This window comes from Phodopus roborovskii, unplaced genomic scaffold (assembly GCF_943737965.1).
Source record: "Phodopus roborovskii unplaced genomic scaffold, PHOROB, whole genome shotgun sequence".
In the NCBI taxonomy this organism is placed as follows: Eukaryota; Metazoa; Chordata; class Mammalia; order Rodentia; family Cricetidae; genus Phodopus; species Phodopus roborovskii.
The window spans coordinates 152,193-172,650 of record NW_026126167.1 but is presented as its reverse complement, the minus strand read 5'-3'; the positions used below and the strand labels follow the sequence as shown (position 1 = coordinate 172,650).

General features: G+C 39.5%; 1 protein-coding gene and 1 non-coding gene across 2 annotated transcripts in view; both read left to right on the top strand.

Annotated features, from left to right (window-relative positions):
* The first annotated feature begins 5,289 nt into the window (after positions 1-5,289).
* The window catches only part of LOC127218551 (melanoma inhibitory activity protein 2-like), a 64,783-nt gene continuing 49,614 nt past the window's right edge, over positions 5,290-20,458 (top strand). The window contains 2 exon segments of the mRNA XM_051179564.1: positions 5,290-5,382; positions 19,331-19,352. Coding sequence (XP_051035521.1) covers positions 5,290-5,382; positions 19,331-19,352 — 115 coding nt within the window.
* On the top strand, positions 8,449-8,570 carry LOC127218554 (small nucleolar RNA SNORA26). Its single transcript, XR_007834204.1, has one exon. It is a non-coding gene; the product is annotated as a small nucleolar RNA SNORA26 (small nucleolar RNA).

The window sequence follows — 20,458 nt, the reverse complement described above, 5'->3', positions numbered from 1 at the left end:
CTGGTCTGTATAGGTAGTAACACATCAAGGGAAACGTACTTAGTGTGTGATCATAACCTAACTAACATACTTGCCTTATTCCACTTAAAAAGCCACAGAAACATACTTACAAATCACCTCTGTGAATACAAGTTACTGTGGAAGGAGGCAGAGGAACATGATCCCAGCCAGATCTACCTACAGGAGAAGAACCCCATCCCATCTTTGCAGTACCTTCCTTTCATCATATCACATCTCAGAAGCAGCTTCTGTTTAGATCCGTGGAACTTCAGGAGACTGTCCACTGGAGCACTACTTGCACACTCTTCAGAATGTCACACTCTGAAATGAAACTCATCTCAGCATCAAGCGTTCTTATTTGTGAACTGGGCTGTTGTAGCGATTTAGTTTCCTGAAATATTACTGCCTTAACAACTATTAGATTTTTCAGTGCACTGAGGGAAAAATTACATTAGATCCCACATCGTGTGAAATTATTAATGTTTGAAATTTCAGTAATTGATATAGTTTCAATATATACTTATATATGTATACTTAAAACTGAGCTGTAAACAGAGAGCAGTCTGGGAAGAGTTTAAAAGTTAAACAATACAGCAACACAAACAATGCTGTCTAAAAGGACATGTACTCAGCTCAGTTAGTAAAGTACTTACCTAACATGCAGGAAGCTCTAGGAATAATGCACACCCACCACCACGCCTAACAGATATAGTGGTTCATTCCTGCAATACCAGAATTGGCAAAGTAGAAGCAGGAAGGCCCCAAGTTCCTGGAAGTCTTGAGTTATACAATAAGTTTGTGGCCAGCCTAGGCTACAAGAGACCCTGTCACACAAATACCCAAAGAAAGAAATCCACTGATTACTGTGTACCTTACCTATCAATGGGTAATGGACTGTTGAACTAGATTCAGCATGCTTTCAACCAACACTCAGTTGGGTCTTTGGGATTCTGCTCTAAGGGAGGAATGACAGTTTCTTGACACCTAAGAGTATTTCAGGAGATGATGGCTCATCTAGAGTGGTATGGTGCTTCTAAGATATAGTTCTAGTTCTAATTCAGGCACATAGTCTTTGGTCAGTCTACATCAGAACTTTCTTTAATCACAACAGTGGAGAGACCTGACATGGCATATGATCTATGGACAAGAGTGTAGCCAACAGAGAAAATGCACTAGTTAAATTACCTTCAGCAATGTGAACTTTATCTTCTACCCATGTTTAATTTTCTAAATTACAGTGCCAACGGAACAAACAGATTGTGTATCCATATGCCTGTGATTATGTCTAATTCTGATATGTAACTCACTTTTAAAATTATACTTACCTCTTACTATGAATAAAGATAATTACCTTTACCTGAAGAAAGAGAAGTGGGGGTAGGGGTGGGTACTTTCTCAGGTTCTTGGAGAGCATCAGAAGGGCAGAGACTGCATCTTCTGAAGCAGGACCGTTTCAGGGGTTCCTTACTATTATCTGTATAAGTTGTTCACTAATGAAACACCTGTTTATCATTTATCTTGGGTCTAATGAACTCATTAATACCCCACATTCACATGGAGGTAGAAAAAATAAGTTATTCCAATGGTTTGAAATTAAAATCCTATTGAAGAATATAGTTATTGAATTAGTAGGAAAACTAACTCCTTATGACTGGACAGATCATTTCAAAAAGAAGCTGAGAACTGATCTCTGTTAGATTACAGCACACTCACTTAGCCCTGACAGGGAGGTGGGGGAAGTAAACACTGCAAAGTCACAGCACAGAACAATACAGGTGTGTTTGTCATTATAGATTTAATCACAAGAAAGCAACTTTTCTGTCCTGGGGTCATCTGCTGAATGTTATTCTAATCCAACTTCTCATAATCAGTGTCAGAAAACGGCCTCTGACGTAAGAGACGATGACGCATTCACACTTTGAACTCACTGTGATCAGCTCAGTTATACCACTTGACTCCTAAGAAATATCCCTTCTTGACTCAGAATTAATAGCAGTGGTGTGTGTGTGTGTGTGTGTGTGTGTGTGTGTGTGTGTGTGTGTGTTGTCCCTCAACTCACTTGGAAGAACCACAAATTAAAGGGCAGCCATGAATGTGAACACCAGACACATGAGTGGTTAAGGGGAAAAAATCCTAGGTGCCACTTGGTTAATTTCTGGTTGTTTTAAATTTGTTTTCTTTCACAACACATGGAAACCAAATCTCTCTCATGTGGCAATCTGAATTTCTTCATCTCACTGACAAAATTACCCTCCTGAGTGGTCAATCACGAAAAGAGTATAACTTCATTCTACTCATGCAAGACATGCAACTAACATTAATGAAAAAACTTCATTGATCCTGACATTGAGGCTTTTCTCCAAACTAGTTACATTATGGTTATATTGACATCCACCCTCCATTACAGGTCCTTACTATTTATATTATGTATGGTAAGTAATCCAGATATTGAGTATAGCTAAGTGTCTATGTAGGGAATTTACCATCCCAGAGAGTGCAAAAAAGAAAAGAATATCATCCCTAGATAGTACAGTAATAAAACATAGCTGTGAGTGTAGCTCATGTTAAAACACACATGGTTCTTGATCCTTTCTGTAGCGTGCATGCAGACAAGCACACACACACACAGCAAAACAGACAAGTAAAATAGGAAAAATAATTCTATTGTTCCTTCATTTCACTGATCAAATAAAAAGAAATAAATCAAATTCTTATGATCTGATGATTCTTTAGGCCTTGAGATAGCCTTGTGGGTAAAGATGCTTGCTGTCAAAGGTAAAGACCTAAGTTAAGACTTCTAGATTTACACAAATCAAAATTAGGAGAGAACAATTCAAATCCTAATTTGGCCTCTGATCTTATGTTTACAATGGCAAGGGTTCACCTGCCCACACAGACACTGACAAATAAATAATTAATAGTGTAGAAAGAGTTCACTTAATTCTTCAAGACAATATATGTCTAAACATTTGCTGTGCTCACAAGATTTGTATATCAATGAAAGAATTGCAAAGGTGGAGTGTTCCTAGGACTCAGGAGACCATCTAAAAAGAAGAGGATATTCTTGTGTTTATGTGAACATTGAGGTCACATTTGAGAAGTGTGAAGCAATTTGCAAATATCACGCCCCCCTCTAAATAATCCTGAAGAACACACCAAGGAAATAACAGAATTATGAAGAGTTTTGAAGAATTATTGGAGCTGGATTTGAAAAGTCATATGTGCTTCAATGTGTAGCTCTTGATGTTTGTGGAAACTGATTCAAATAAGATGTTCAAGTGAACACTGAGAAGTGAAAAGAATAAAGAAGTTAGTAGTGTAATTCTTGGGATGGAGTAACAGATTGGAGATGGGAATTCAAAGCAGAAAATATGGAGGTCAACAGAGCTTGTATTTTAACGTAAATGAATACTCCCTCGGGGTAATACCAAAAACTACTAATAAAGAATAACTTTTTGTGGTATATATCATCATGTCTCCATCTCCAAACTAAAGGATTATAACAGCTATTGAAAATCTATTAAGAACCAGTCAGGAGTGTCACAGGCTTTTAATCCCAGCCTTTGAGGCTGAGGTATGCGGATCTCTATGAGTCCAAGACCTGCCTGGTGTATAAGAACAGGTTCCCAGGCAGCCTCTGAAAAACCTGTTTCAAGAAACAAAACAAAAATTCTACTAAGAAAACTATGAAAACGAGTCATCAAGAATGCAACCAGATCCAAATTATAAAGGATCTCAGTCTGTTCTTCACTACCTTGCCAATATGCCATGTTGACATTTTCTGCTTAGTGTATTTGAACAGTGTCACTGCTGCCCTACAGCACACATGCACTGGAGTTTCAGGCTTATTCTGCATGTAAGAAAGCTTAGTTGGGGCCAAAACCCCACACCAGTCAGCTCTGCCCTAAAACCACATGGCCCAAAGTGATAAACTGAATTTGGGCAGGTACAGGTGGTACCTAGTTTTCCAACTTGGTGTGGTTCAGTGCGTTCAGCAAACACAGGTAGCTCCCAGAACTTCCTTGAGGGCAATTAATACTAATCAGTTGATTCTTCTGTTCAATCACCATGAAGGTAGCAACTGGGGAAATGAACTGACACATCAGCTCTAACTTTCAATTTAGGGAAAAACAAACCAAATTTGTGTTGCTTAAAAACTTTAGATGGCCTGTTTTGTTTGTTTGTTTGTTTTTGTTTTCTTTTCCAACATACTTTGCCAAGTTCCTACATAGTTTTCTTGGAGAAAATTCAAAGCAGTCATTATATGGAAGCACATGGAGCAATGAAATGAGACCTGACCCTGGAAAATAAAAAGACATTTCAGAGCAGTGACTCTCAGGTCCTACATTGAGATACACAAAAGCATCAGCTTATTTCATGAGGCCTACAAATAGGATGCTAAACAGGGCAGTGCTGAGCAGAATGTCTTCAGGAATTAGCACACACACACACACACACACACACACACACACACACACACACACACCACTGCTGTTAATTCCGAGTCAAGAAGGGATATTTCTTAGGAGTCAAGTGGTATAACTGGGCTGATCACACACACACACACACACACACACACACACACACACACACACACCACTGCTGTTAATTCCGAGTCAAGAAGGGATATTTCTTAGGAGTCAAGTTGTATAACTGGGCTGATCACAGTGAGTTCGAAGTGTGAATGCATCAATGTCTCTTACTTCAGAGGCCGTTTTCTGTCACTGATTATGAGGGAGGATGACGTCTCTGCGTAGGAGAGTTTCCCCCTAGCTACTACAGTGTGGCTTTTGGACTGGAGAGGATAGGACAGAGTGTGATAGTAGCTGTAACTTGGGGGCTGAGTTTTCACTCTGGGGCTGTGCCCCAGCCCTCGGAGTGTAGGGCTGTAGCCCCAAACTTGGTGCTTCTGCTTTTAGTGTTCCATAGGAGAGTGGTTTTGTTTTTTTTTTTTTTTTTTTTTTTTTTTTTTTACTTTATAGGACAAAGTGCGATAGTAGCTGGGGATAGGGGGCTGAGCTTTCACTCCGGGGCTGTGCCCCAGGCCTCAGAGTGTAGGTCTGCAGCCCCACACTGGGTGCTTCAGCTTCTCTTGCTCCAGCTCTCCAGGACTCTGGTGCTGGAGGTCAGAGTGCCAGTGTTGACGCGTCAACTGAGATAAGGAGGTGGAGAGGGCAGTGGTGCCAGCCGGCCCCAGAACCCTTCCCTTTCCCAATGCCCCCCTGACTGTGCTCTGCTCTGCTGCTGTCCATCTGTCCAGCTGCAAGGCCCCCCATCGTGGGCACAGGGATGGCGGTGACTCGTACTGCCACCGTGGAGTGCACATGGAGGATTTTTGAGCTGCTGCCAGTTCTAATTATTTTCATGTTCTATGAATTTAAAGTAAGTAGTGCCATGCTCATGGTTTATTTGCTCATGAATAAAAATGCTCTATGCAGGTTCTAAATGAAATAAGGAATTTGGTCATTTTCATCATGTTGGCTGTTTGGGGAGAAAATACACAAAATTAATCCACAGTTGAAGTCTATTGCCTATAGAAGTACACATGCAAAACAAGGGAAGGGAGTGATTATTTTTCCTTGGGTTGCTGGGAAAGTCTTTAGACTGAGCAAATAAGTTTTAGTAGATGAGGTGTGAAAACAGCATGCACAGGAGCTCACAGCATAAGTGAGCCAAGGGCCTGATGTGAAGTGATGCTTACTGTAGACCAGTGGGTCTCAAGGATTGCTGTGGGGTGTGAGATCCAGCACAGGCTCATCAATGGTGAGACACATAGAAAAAAATGTATAGATATTCCTGATAGTATGAGAATCAAATGTCAGGGAAAAAAAAAAAAAACACAGGAAGGAGAATTGATAGGGGTAAAGATAGAGAAGTTGGTCCTAAATGGGGCAAGAAGAAATAAGAGCTAAAATGAGTGTGACTTTCTTGATTAGCTGTAGAGATGGGTGGGATGTGTGGAGAATCTAGAATAATCCCAAGTTCCTGGCTGTGTTAGTTAAGTTACTGAGATGGGGCTTATGGGAAGAGAAGCATATTGTAGATGAGAGATGATTTCAGATCACACGCATCTTCCTCAGAATCCACAATTAGGGCCTAGGGAGATTGCTCAGTTCAGAAAGGAAAGTGCTTGCTATGATCTGGAGTTGGAGCCCTTAAGGCAATGTAAATGCTGGGTGGAGGTGTGAATAGAGGAATCCCAGGTTCATTGGTAATCAGTTTATCAGAGAATGTGTGAGCTCTAGATTGAGTGAGAGACTCTGCCTTAGAAAAATTGAGGTAGAAAAGGAAGACATTACCACAGCAGCCTCTGGCTTTTCACATAAAATACACAGGCACCTAGCAGTTACCAACACTTATTTTTGATAAGGTTGTGGGTGAGGAACATGGAGGGATTTTGCAGACTTTGGCTGGATTTTCTGTGGTTCAGTGGGCTGTGTGGATGTGTGTTGCATTTTGTAAGGGAACAGTTCTCTCCCCTTCAGGATGGTGTTAGCTGTGAGTCTTCTATTGGTGCTGTTTGTCAGATTGAGAAAAGTAGTCCTAGTTTGCAGTCTCCTGATAATTAGAAGGTTGATTTTCTTACATATTTTATTACTATCTGTTGAGATCTTCTTTTTCTTCATTTCTTTTACTGTGGATTATGACATTGGTTTTTTTTAACTGAACATTACATTCCTTTCTGTGTACATATGGTGTGTGTGTGTATGTTTGTGTGTGTGTGGGTGTGTATGTAAATGCAAAGCCCCAAGAGTCGGTTTTATCCTTCAACCACATTGGTGATGGGGGTCAAACACAGGCCCTAAGGATTGGTGGCAAAGTTTTTACCTGCTGAGCTATCTTCCAGGCCCAATAATATTAAAATTTTTATTTAGATGTATTTATTATATATAGTGTGTTCTTTATCCTTATATCCCTGCAGGCCAAAAGAGGGCACCTCATTGCAGATGGTTGTGAGCTACCATGTGGTTGCTAGGAACTGAACTCAGAACCTCTTCACAACTAGCTAATGTTTTTAACCATTGTGAGATCTCTCCAGCCCTTGCCCCCACATATTTTTTGTTTTACAAAGTCTTTTATGACTATAAATTTTCCTGTTACACACTGAATTAGTTGTTTTGTGTAAGTTTTGTGTTGCATTTTATTATTTAAAAAAAAAAACCTTTTATGTTCATGGATGTTTTGCTCTTGCATGTATGTCCATGTGTCACATGTTTGCTGTGCTTAAAGATGCCTTAACGGGTGACATATTTCCCTGGAAATGGAGTCATAGATAGTGGTGAGCCACCAAGTGGATCCTGGGAACCAAACATGGGTCATTTATCTACAAGAATGACAAATGCTCTTAACTGCTGAGCTCTCTCTCCAGCCCTTCCTGTTTTTTTTTTTTTTTTTTTTTTTTTTTTTTGATAACTAATTTTAACCCGTTGTAATCAGAGAAGATGCTTCTCAACATGGGAATTTTTTAATTGAATTTTTACTATTTTAAACTATTTGTATGTGTGTGTATGTGCTTGTAGCTTCAGCTGCCCAAGGAAGCAGCAAGAGGGCATCAGATCTCACAGAGCTGGAGTCATGGGCAGGCACTTAGGGACTTCTTGACATGGATTCTGGGAACTGAAGTCTGCTCCTCTGCAAGAGCAGCAAATGTTTTCAACTGCTGAGCCATTTCTCTGGGCTTGGCCCTGTGATTTGATTATTTAAAGAAACAAAAAAAAAAAAACAAACAAAGAAAATATTGAGGTGTGTTTTAGCTTAGTGCCTAGATTTTTTCTGAAGAATCTTCCATGTACATTTGAGAGTGAATGTATTTTCTGCTATTATTGCATAGTATTCTGCTAGTATGATAGTCTAACTTATTTGTAGTGATTTTACCTCATTCTCTTTTCATGCTGACTCACTGAAAGTGAGATCTAAAAATAACTAACTACTGTTGATGAACGGTTTGTTTTATCCTTACTTCAACAGATTTACATCATTTTGTGGTTCTCTTGCATAAAATCCTACATCTTAAAGACTGAGCTAGCCTTTTCCATCACATCTTTGTTTCTAATAACAGTTTTAGTCTTAGCCTTTTTTATCTGCTATCAGAGGAGTCAATCTACTTGTTTATGATCAGTTAGTACTGGGGCCTGGTGATAAAGACTAGAATAACCCACTGAGGCAAGATGGATTCAGGAAGAGGTAATATATGCAATGAACTGCAGGCAATACTCTCTGAGGTGTGGAAGAATATTTTAGAGGGTTTGTGGAGGGCTTGGTTATACATTCATAGCCTTTGGAGGGAGATAATGGAAATATTTGCCATGCCTGAATATCTGTTCTTGTGATCCTAGAGGCAAATCGTTGTTATCATTGCCTTGCAACATGATATCACACTTTTGTGTATGTGGCTCAGGTGAGAAAGAAAGAGACAGGACCAGGATAAAATATTTTTAACCCTTTTCTGAGCCCTTGTAAGGTCATTCCTGTACCTTAAGGATCTAAAGCACAAGGTTAAAGGAACTCTCCATGAAACCCAGAGCAGAGGCTGTGCACCTACACTTTGGATCCTTTCTGGAGTCACAGATGTAAAAAGGAAAATAAAGATACAGGGAATAAAAAAAGAGGATACTATTGCATGTATTTTTTTTTTGGTAGAAGTTAATAAGCTGTAGATAGCAGCTTGTAAAAGGTCCTTGTCATGTACTAGCATAAAACAGGTTTTTTTTTTCTTTCTTTTTTTTTTTTAATTTAATTTTATATAACAAAGTCCAATTAATGAAAACAAACATTTATACACAATATTTGGGAATTTGGGCATCGTTCTTTCCAAACTACTTCCTGCTGGTAAGGGACGCTGTCTTGGGGGATTCGAAGAAGATTCAGATATCCTAGCTGTAGACTGTAGGGCTGTTTTGTCCAGCTGTTTGGAATGTAGGATCAGCTTGTACTCTGTTTCAGGCGGTCTGGCGTGATCAAACCACATTAGTCTGGAAGGAATCCACATCTTTTCATTTTCTGTGGAAACAAAAATAGAAATACTTTTCCCCAGTAACTTGTTCTTCAACTTAAATTTTGGAGTCAAAGCGTTTTTTTTTTTTTTTTAATTTATTATTTTACATGTTGATCCCAGTTCCCTCTCCCACCCTCCCTCCCTCCCCTCCAGCCCTCCCTCCTTCCTTCCCTCCCTTTTGTCCTCTCTTCCCTCTCACATGCACTCTAAACACCCTCCCCTCCCAAAACCCCACCACAATACCATATGTAGGGGAATGCCATCCAGTTGGGGTCATGTAGATCTGACAGGTCCTGTGAAGTAGGGACTAGGGCTTCTCTCCTATCTCTAGAATAAGGCAGTTATCCCTCCATGGGGCATATGTTTGCAAATTCCTTTTGTGCACCAGGGATACATCCTGGCTCCACTTTCTGAGGGCTCTTAGACTGCTCAGACCTTCTGGCTGAGACCCATATTCAGGGGGGTCCGAGTCATTCCCCTTTTGGCTTCCCAGCTATCAGTCTAGTGGCCCTTAGCTCCTCCTTGTTCAGGTAAGCTGTCTCTATGTACTTCTACCGCATCGTCTTGTCCTCTCCATCTGCTTCTGGGTTCAAGTTCGACTCAGTGTTTATGTATGGGTGTTTGCTCCTATTTTCAACAGGCATTAGTTGAGGACTCCATGGAGAAGTTAGTTGTTGATCTCACTCTCCAGGAAGGGCATTTATGATAGCCTTTCCACGGGAGCTGAGATTGTTAGTTGGGAGCAGTCTTGTAGTTCCCTCGACCTTTCTTTGTGTTCAACTTTATCTTCAAACCAATATTGGCTCCCTCTTTTATGTTCTCTCTCTCTGTCACTCTCTCTCTCTGTCTCTCTCTCTCTCTTTCTCTCTCTCTCTCTCTTTCCTATTTTCCATTCCTAACCAGGCTCAATCCTCCTGGTCGCACATGCCTTCCTCTCCTCCCCCTCATTTTCTCCTACTTCTCTCTCCATTAGCTGTCCTCCCCCACTTTACCTGAGGTCTGGGGGACTTGTCCCTTCCCAGTTCTGTGAGGGACTTTATATGAATCTCTTAGAATACAACTTGTATCCTAGTTCCTCTGGTGATGTGAATTATAGGCTGGTGATCATTTGATCTAGTTCTAAAATCCATATATGAGTGAGTACATACTGTGTTTCTCTTTTTCTGACTGGGTTACCTCATTCAGGATGGTTTCTTCAAGTGCCATCCACTTGTCTGCGAATTTCAAGATACCATTATTTTTTTCTGCAGAGTAGTATTCCATTGTGTAGATGTGCCACATCTTCATTAACCATTCTTCAATTGAGGGGCATCTAGGTTGCTTCCAGGTTCTTGCTATTACAAATAGTGCTGCTATGAACATAGTTGAACAGATGTCTTTGTTGCATTGATGTGAATCCTTTGGGTATATGCCTAAGAGGGGGATTGCCGGGTCCTGTGGTAAACTAATTCCCATTTTCCTGAAGAACCGCCATATTGATCTCCAAAATGGCTGTATGAGTTTGCACTCCCACGAGCAGTGGAGGAGTGTTCCACTTTCTCCACATCCTCTCCAACATAAGTCATCACTGGTGTTTCTAATTTTAGCCATTCTGGCAGGGGTAAGATGGTATCTGAAAGTTGTTTTGATTTGCATTTCCCTGATAGCTAAGGATGTGGAGCATTTTCTTAAGTGTCTTTCAGCCTTTTTGATTTCCTCCATTGAGAATTCTTTCTTCAGTTCTGTACCCCATTTTTTAATAGGGTTATTTGGTGTTTTGTTGACTAGTTTCTTGAGTTCTTTGTATATTTTGGAGATCAGCCCTTTGTCGGATATAGGATTAGTGAAAATATTTTCCCAGTCAGTGGGCTGCCGTTTGGTCTTGTCAACTGTGTCCTTTGCCTTACAGAAGCTTCTAAGTTTGAAGAGGTCCCATTTATTAATTGTTTCTTTCAGTGTCTGTGCCCCTGGAGTTATGTTCAAGAAGCGGTCTCCTATACCAATTTGTTCAAGGGTACCTCCTACTTTCTCTTCTAAGAGGTTCAATGTGGCTGGATTGATGTTGAGGTCTTTGATCCATTTGGACTTGAGTTTTGTGCATGGCGACAGACATGGGTCTATCTGCAGTCTTCTACACACCCTCATCCAATTGTGCCAGCACCATTTGTTGAAGATGCTGTCTTTGCCCCATTGTATAATTTTAGCTGTTTTGTCAAAAATCAGGTGTTCATAGGTGCGTGGATTAATATCAGGATTTTCAATTCGATTCCATTGGTCTACCTGTCTATTTTTATGCCAATACCAGGCTGTTTTCAGAACTATAGCTCTGTAGTAGAGCTTAAAGTCAGGAATGGTGATGCCTCCTGAAGTTCTTTTATTGAATAGGGTTGTTTTGGCTATCATGGGTCTTTTGTTTTTCCATATAAATATGATTATTATCCTTTCAAGGTCGGTGAAGAATTGTGGTGGGATTTTAATGGGGATTGCATTGAATCTGTAGATTGCTTTTGGTAAGATTGCCATTTTTACTATGTTTATCCTACCTAACCAAGAGCATGGGAGGTCTTTCCATTTTCTGGTATCTTCTTTAATTTCTTTCTTTAGAGTCACAAAGTTCTTATTATATAGATCTTTTACTTGTTTGGTAAGCGTTACACCGAGATACTTTATGTTGCTTGTGGCTATTGTAAATGGTGATATGTAGTGAAACAGTCCTTCTGTAGCACTGACCACGCCCATTGGGGGGTGGAGCGATGGGCGGAGGTGACCTGAGGAAGGAGGTCAGAGGGGGCCAGGAAGGCGCTCTCTCTCTTTTCTGGCCTGACATCGCACAGGAAAGGATCGTGTTGAATTTCCTGGTGTTCATCTGTCTAGGTTGTAAGTTATTTCTCCCTGAATAAACATCTATTTGGCCTATTTGTTTATCCTGATCCTTATTTACCGCAATATCTGGTGTCAGAAGTGGGATTTACCTGGGTTTTGCCCCCAGGCGGCAGAAGCCGCCCCCCTCCCCCACCTTCCCCAAAGGGCAGGGTTTAACCAGGTGGACTCACCACAGCTTTGGGGCATTTGCCTCTTCCTTACTGCAAAGGAGATCTTTGCCGCTAAAGCAGACCTTAGAAGGCACTTACCTCTTAACATTTTTTGCCCATTTCCGCACAGGACATTGCATTTGCGCAGAGCCTCTCGGCAGCACCTGCCCGGCGGCACCCGCCCGAGGGCACCCGCCCGGCTTGCATGCGTTTCGTCTTGTGTTACAAGTAACTCCAAAAGTCCCCTTTTAACAAAATTCTGCTTCCCATAGTTTGTTAAGAACTTTTTACAGGAACCGGGATCAGACAAGCCTCGGCGGCTAGGCGCTATTTGGTGACACACATCCAGGCGTAGCTACCACAAGCTGAGATATACAACTAAAAGCATCAAAGTTCCAGGACAGCAGAATTACACCTAAGGTAATTGTAACATCCTTTGCAATTTAAGCTGATATAAAATCTGAGATAAATTGTTCCATAACTATGGCAGATAATTTTACTATGCAGAACTTTAGAAATTATTTTACTTCATATGTAGAAGGGATTTTAGCAGAAGAAACTTATGACTGGACCAATATATACTTTTATTTTGTAATAGCAATGGGTTTCATCATTAACATGATATTCTTAAAGAAATGGTTTAAGATTACAACAAACAATAAGGAACTTGTACAAACCACAGGAGACTTAGTAACAAAGATTCAAAACATTAAAAATGATAGAATTCAAAGCATAGAGACAAGGATTCAAAACATTGAAAATGATAGAATTCAAAACATAGAGAAAAAGATTCAAAACGTTAAAAATGATAAAATTCAAAACATAGAGACAAAGATTTAAAACATTAAAAATGATAAAATTCAAAACATAAAAAATATAGAAAGAAACGTTCAAAATATTGAAGATGGCGTTGGAGAGCTGAAAGGTATAATTTGTTTCATGTCAGATACCTCAATAACCAGAACATAAACAATGCAATGCATTAACAAACTAGCAGAAACAACCCACTCCTGGTCGGAGAAACCTACTAATAAGTTTAAAAAACTGGAACATCAGATAGAAAGACTAGATGACAAAATCTCTTCCATGTCTGAGGATAATGGCAAGCTAGCAGATAGAACATTGTTTCTGGAAGGCAGTTTACACGCCATTCAGATAATATCTAAGGATGATAAGATTAAAAACATGGAATCATTTGTAGTTGGAGAAAGTAAAAAACTGACTGATGCAAGATTGCCATTTTTACTATGCTTATCCTACCTATACAAGAGCATGGGAGATCTTTCCATTTACTGGTATCTTCTTTAATTTCTTTCTTTAGAGCCACAAAGTTCTTATTACATAGGTCTTTTACTTGTTTGGTAAGCATTACACCAAGATACTTTATGTTGCTTGTGGCTATTGTAAAGGGTGATGTTTCTCTGATTTCTTTCTCTGCCTCTTTGTTGTCTGAAAGAAATAGGGCTACTGATTTTTTTGAGTTTATCTTGTATCCTGCTAGTTTGCTGAAGGTGTTTATCAGCTGTAGGAGTTCCCTGGTAGAGTTTATTGGGTCCCTTATGTAAACTATCATATCATCTGCAAATAGAGACAGTTTGACTTCTTCCTTTCCAATTTGGATGCCCTTGATCTCCTTTTGTTGTCTTATAGCATTAGCTAGTACTTCTAGTATGATATTGAAGAGAGAGGACAGCCTTGTCTTGTTCCTGATTTTAGAGGAATTGGCTGAAGTTTCTCTCCATTCAGTTTGATGTTGGCAGTTGGTTTGCTGTATATTGCTCTTAATTATGTTTAGGTATGTTCCTGTTATCCCTGACCTCTCTAATACCTTTATCATGAAAGGGTGTTGAATATTGTCGAAGGCTTTTTCCGCATCTAGGGAGATAATCATATGGTTTTTCTTTTTCAGTTTGTTTATATGGTGGATCACGTTGATAGATTTTCGTATGTTAAACCATCCCTGCAATCCAGGTATGAAGCCTACTTGATCATGGTGGATGATTTGTCTGATGTATTCTTGAATTCAGTTTGCCAGTATTTTATTGAGTATTTTTGCATCGATGTGCATCAGGGATATTGGTCTGTAGTTTTCTTTCTTAGTTGTGTCTTTGTGAGGTTTGGGTACCAAAGTTATTGTGGCCTCATAAAAAGAGTTTGGCAATGAACCTTCTGTTTCTATCTTGTGGAACAGTTTGAGGACTAGTGGTATTATTTCTTCCTTGAATGTCTGGTAGAATTCTGCACTGAATCCATCTGGCCCTGGAGTTTTTTTCGTGGGATGGCTTTCGATGACTGCTTCTATTTCATTGCGGATTATAGGTCTATTTAAGTTGTTTATCTGTTCTTGATTTAATTTTGGTAAGTGATAGTTATCCAGAAACTTGTCCATTTCCTTTGAATTTTCAATTTTTGTGGAATACAGATTTTGAAAGTATGACCTGAAAATTAACTGGATTTCCTCTGTGTCTGTTGTTATGTTCCCCATTTCGTTTCTGATTTTGTTAATTTGCATATTCTGTCTCTGCTTTTTCGTTAATTTGGATAAAGGTTTGTCTATCTTGTTGATTTTCTCAAAAAACCAACTCTTTGTTGCATTGATTTTTTTGTATTGTTTTCCTGGTTTCTATTTTGTTGATTTCAGCCCTCAAGTTGACTATTTCCTGGCATCTACTCCTGCGGGGTGAATTCGCTTCTCTCTGTTCTAAGGTTTTCAGTTGGGCTGTTAATTCTTTTATGTGACTATCCTCTGTTTTCTTCATATGGGCACTTAGTGCAATGAACGTCCCTCGTAGCACTGCTTTCAAAGTGTCCCATAAGTTCGGGTATGTTGTATCCTCATTCTCGTTGAAAATTAGAAAGTCTTTAATTTCTTTATTTCTTCTTTGACCCAGGAGTGGTGCAATTGCACATTGTTAAGTTTCCATGAGTGTGCAGGTTTTCTGCTATTTGTGTTGTTGTTGAATTCCAATTTTAAAGCATGGTGGTCTGATAAGATACAGGGGACTATTCCTATTCTCTTGTATCTGTTGAGGTTTGTTATGTCTCCTAGTATGTGGTCGATTTTAGAGAAGGTTCCATGTGGAGCAGAGAAGAAGGTATAGTCTTTTGTCTTTGGGTGGAATGTTCTATAGATGTCTGTTAGCCCCAGTTGAGACATAACTTCTGTTAATTCTTTTGTTTCTTTGTTGAGTTTCTGATTTGTGGTCCTGTCTAGTGTTGAGAGTGGTGTATTGAAGTCTCCCACTATAAGTGTGTGAGGTTTTATATGAGCTTTGAGTTTTAGTAGTGTTTCTTTTACGAATGTGGGTGACTTTGTATTAGGGGCATAGATGTTCAGAATTGAGACTTTGTGTTGATGGATTTCTCCTGAGATGAATATGAAATGACCGTCTTCATCTTTTTTGACTAGTTTTGGTTTGAAGTCTAACTTGTTAGATATTAGGATAGCTACGCCTGCTTGCTTCTTATTTCCATTTGATTGGAAAATCTTTTCCCAACCCTTTACCCTGAGGTAATGTCTATCTTTGAAGCTAAGATGTGTTTCTTCTATGCAGCAGAAGGATGGATTCTGTCTTCGTATCCATTCTGTTAGCCTGTGTCTTTTTATAGGTGAGTTAAGACCATTAATGTTGAGGGTGAGTAAGGTCCATTGATTGTTGATGCTTGTTTGATTTAGGTTTGTTGTTGGCAGTGGTATTGTGAATATATTTGTTCTGCTTCACCCTAGGTTTCTGGTGTAGTTGGATTATCTATTGCCTACATTTTTGTGGGCGTAGTTACCTTCCTTGGGTTGGAATTTTCCTTCCAATACTTTCTGTAGGGCTGGATACATATTGGGAAAATCTGGTTTTGTCATTGAATATCTTGTTCTCTCCATCTATATTGACTGAGAGTTTTGCTGGATATAGTAGCCTAGGCTGGCATCCGTGTTCTCTTAGTACTTTTAGAACATCTATCCAGGACCTTCTGGCCTTGAGGGTTTCCATGGAGAAGTCAGGTGTAATTTTGATAGGTCTGCCTTTATATGTTACCTGTCCTTTTTCCTTCGCTGCTCTTAATATTCTTTCTTTATTCTGCATGCTAGGTGTTTTGATTATTATATGTCGAGGGGTCTTTTTTCTTTGGTCCAGCCTATTTGGGGTTCGGTATGCTTCTTGTACTTTCATGGGCATGTCCTTCTTCAGATTTGGAAAGTTTTCCTCGATGATTTTGTTGAATATGTTTTCAGCACCTTTGAGCTGGGCTTCCTCACCTTCCTCTATGCCTATTATTCTTAGGTTTGGCCTTTTCATGGTGTCCCACATTTCCTGGATGTTGTTTGTTAAGGATTTGTTGGATTTATGGTTTTCTTTGGTCGATGAATCTATTTCTTCTAGTTTATCTTCTGCGCCTGAGATTCTCTCTTCCATCTCTTGCATTCTATTGGTTAAGCTTGTGTCCGTGGTTTCCAGCAGAGGACTGGAGGCGGGGTCAGAGACCAAGCTGGTGGAAATTACAGGTGGTCCCGCGTGGATAGTCAGGTCTCCTTTGTTCGGAGTTGCTCTGAGAGGTCTCCGAAGTAGGGTGGACTGTTGGCTCCACCCTCTGTCCCAGTGCTCAACCAGAGCGGCAGGACTGTAGGTGGGGTAGGGCACAGGGTAGGGGGGGTAGGCTGGAGGTTGGGATGGGTGGAGGTGTATCAGAGCTCCTAGGGTGCTCTCAATGGGGACCGGAGACAGGAGCAGCAGGATCAGGGGCCAATCCAGGGAGTTCAGGCGGGGGAGGAGGGAGTAAAACAGGTTTTATAGATTGTAATTATCTAAGGATTTGTTGTTCATTTTGTCAGACCCCAAGGAGAAGACAGCTGTGGAGTTTCTAGATGGTGTATGTTGATGCCTGGAACGAGTCAAGCCCATCATTTCTATGGTTGTTTTTGAAAGAGCCATTTTCTTTTTGGGCTTGAACTGCATTAATTTAACTCAAGAGACAGGAAGGAAGGGTTTAAATCCCAACTCTGAAGCTCTGTCAGTTGTTTCTTCTCACTCTCCCTTCCTCAGAGGACAAGCTGCAGATCAGTGTTTTTCCTCTGCAGGAAATGTTATTTCAAACCCAGTGCATAGGGATAAATCATGAACCTGAACTCAGGGAAAAGAACCCAACCCAGATCATTGATACTTTTCTTTTTTACTGGATTTTAAAAATCTTTGGTAGGGATGGTGTCCCTCACCTATCTCCTTAATAAATACATGGAGATTTATTCTTACTTATGAATGGCTGGCCTTAGCTCTAGCCAGCTTTTCTAAATTAAATTATCCCATTTCTCTTTATGTGTTGCCTCTGAGCTCTTTTCCCTTCATTTATTCTATATGCCTTTCTTTCCTTCTTACTCTGTGACTGGTGCCCTTGGTGTCCTCCTCCTCTTGTCCCTGGATCTTCTCTAGGTCTCTCCTCCTATTTATTCTCTCTGCATGCAAGCCAGCCCTGCCTATTTTTCCTGCCTAGCTATTGGTCTGTTCAGCTCTTCATTAGGCCAATCAGGTGTTTTAGACAGGCAAAGTAATGCAGCTTTACAGAGTTAAACAAATGCAACATAAAAGAATGAAACACATATAAAATATTCCACAATGTTCTTTTCTTGATACTATATCCTTATCCTTTAACTCTCCTGGAGTTATGCTCTGTGGAATCTCCCCATAACTTCTGTTTGAAAACTACTGTTTCACCACACTTAGCCCCTCAAAAAGAACAATTGTAATTTACTAGAAAACATGTTTGGAGGCATTCTGCTTTGTATTTTATGGTAGCCCATTCAATATGAATAGAGTTGGCCACAGCCACCTGTGCCTGTCTTTGTACCAGTACTGTTGAAGAAGCATGCTTATAGGTTTATTTTCTTTGTCTCGAAGGTTGTGGCAGCAGTGCCTGAAGATATGACAACAAGCTTTTATCCTAGTGAGCCATCATTAGAATCGCTGATATGTGTGGTTGCCATTGCACTGCTTACCATTTTCTTATTTCTTTGGAGAGGATAGCGATCAGTAAGTTACCACTTATAGTAAGTGAATGGTCATTCTAGGTTTTTTGCTTTTGTTTTTTAAGTTTATTTCCTTTTATGTGTATGACTGTTTTGCTTGTATGTATGTGTGTGTGTTACGTGTTCCTGGTCTACAGATGTGATTAGTGGGCCATTGTTGGATGTCCTGGAGCTGGAATTACTGATGATTGTGAGCTATAATGTCGATGATGGCATTGAATCTTGGTCCTCTACAAGACTAACTAATGCTCTGAGTCATTTCTCTGTAACCTTCATTTTGTGTTTAGACTGAACAACCAATTGGAGAAACTTGTTATTTCAGGGAAATGAGTTAGGTCTCAGTGTTCTGCATTATGCTAACAGGTGGTTTTTAAAAACTGAACAGGGTTTAACAGAAATATTTTTATGTAAGTATATTTTAAAAGATTTTATTGTAGGGATACTACACACTAGTACTAAAGCTCCAACTTTCTTTCTTTCCCTTTTCTTCTTTAAATTTGGGGTGTCTGTGCTTGTTTTTAACAATATTAAAAAGTTTGCAGGTATATCTACTTCCCAACTAAGAGTAAAAATCGCTACTTTCATGGCTCTCCTGGATCACATATTGCTTTTTCCTATGCTAACTGTTTTTAAGGAGCGAGTCATAACATAGCGTTTTCTTTCTGAGACTTCTTTTTAGATGTTGGCCTTTGTGCTTCTGACTGACTTCATTTCTAATATCTTCATGGTTTTTTCTTCCTTACCTTCTGCTTACATATATCCCACTGTTTTTTGTCATTTTTTTTCTTCCAGTTTTCTGTCTCTGTTTTCTAGGTGGCATGAGTGTTCTTGTTTGCGTCCCTTTGATCACTTTACCCTATCCCCACTGTTCTCAAGGGTGTATTTATCCCTTCCTCATCGAAAGCTGAAGTATGAAGAAGAAAAAGACTAATGAGTTTTTTAGTCAGTCAAGGTCTATGGTCCAATGATATTTCATATATTTTTATTTTGATTATTAACCGTAGGAGATTTAATAATGGTGGCTCCTTAAAATACTTTGTTTTAGAGCCAATATATGCATGGGAAACATGGGGTTAAGTGGAATTATACAGTTTTCTTTAGAATGAGACTGTTTCAGAGACACACATGATACCACACAATGGGAGACCTTACTATATAGCATTGTTTTCATTTGAAATAAAAGGCTTTCGGGTAATTTATTTACCATAAGGCCATAAGAAATTTGACGTCTTAAAGCTGGAAGCAGAAGTCAGATAGATTTGCTTGAAGATATATTTGTTTTAATGTAATTTTGTTAAATTTTTGTTTCAGATTCAGAGCCGACTTTATTTGAGTAAGTCTTTTTTGATTTTAGATCTTGTGATTGTATCTAATTTAAAGTGTTTTCACACTTTAGTACTAATAATCTTTCCTTTGATTTCTTAGTAAGAGAGAATAGACTGGCTGTGGAACTTGCAATGGAAATAAATAGAAATGTGATCTAATTGACAAAGTGTGCCTTGCTCAAGAGGAGGTAAGATGTGTTTGAAAATACCACCCATCACAGTTTTGCTGCTTAATTGTTCTCCATGGGTTATTGCCTGCCATCAGAGCTTTGTTTCAGACCAGAGCTCTGTTGCTGCTCAACTTCATCACTTAGCCATTCTCTTTGCAGCCACCCTGGTGATGTGTAGTGTTTACCTTCCCTGACTATTTAGTCAGAGCACCTTGATTTGCTTATTGCTCATTTAGATATTGTAAAATTGCCTTTTACGTGAAAAGATGTGGATTCCTTCCAGACTAATGTGGTTTGATCACACCAGACCGCCTGAAACAGAGTACAAGCTGATCCTACATTCCAAACAGCTGGACAAACCCCCCCTACAGACTACAGCTAGGATATCTGAATCTTCTTCGAATCCCCCAATACAGCTCCCCTTACCAGCAGGAAGTAGTTTGGAAAGAACGACGCCCAAATTCCCAAATATTGTGTATAAATGTTTGTTTTCATTTAATTGGACTTTGTTATATAAAATTAAATAAAAAAATTGCCTTTTACGTCTTATCCACCTTAAAAGATGACTTTATTTTTATTGTGTGTGTCTATTTGTGTCTATGTGTGTAGGCATGTCCCAAGAAGGCATTTGTGTAGTGATCATAGGATCATTGGACATGGAGGAGTCACTTTCCTCTTTTTACTATGTGGGTCCCTGGGATTGAACTCAGGTTATCAGTCTTGGCAGCAAGCTTCTTAACTACTTACTGAGCCATCTCACTTGCCCATTTCCATCCTTTTAAATGCACTCATAATCTTTCTCAGTTTATGCCATATAGATTAGGGCCTTTGCTTTTACTATTTTATGTCATATATAAGAGTTTTTTTCAGATATATGGATTGTAAATCTCTTCTACTCTGTGGCTTACATTTCTGTTTTGTTTGGTTTCTTAGAAGGTAGAGAA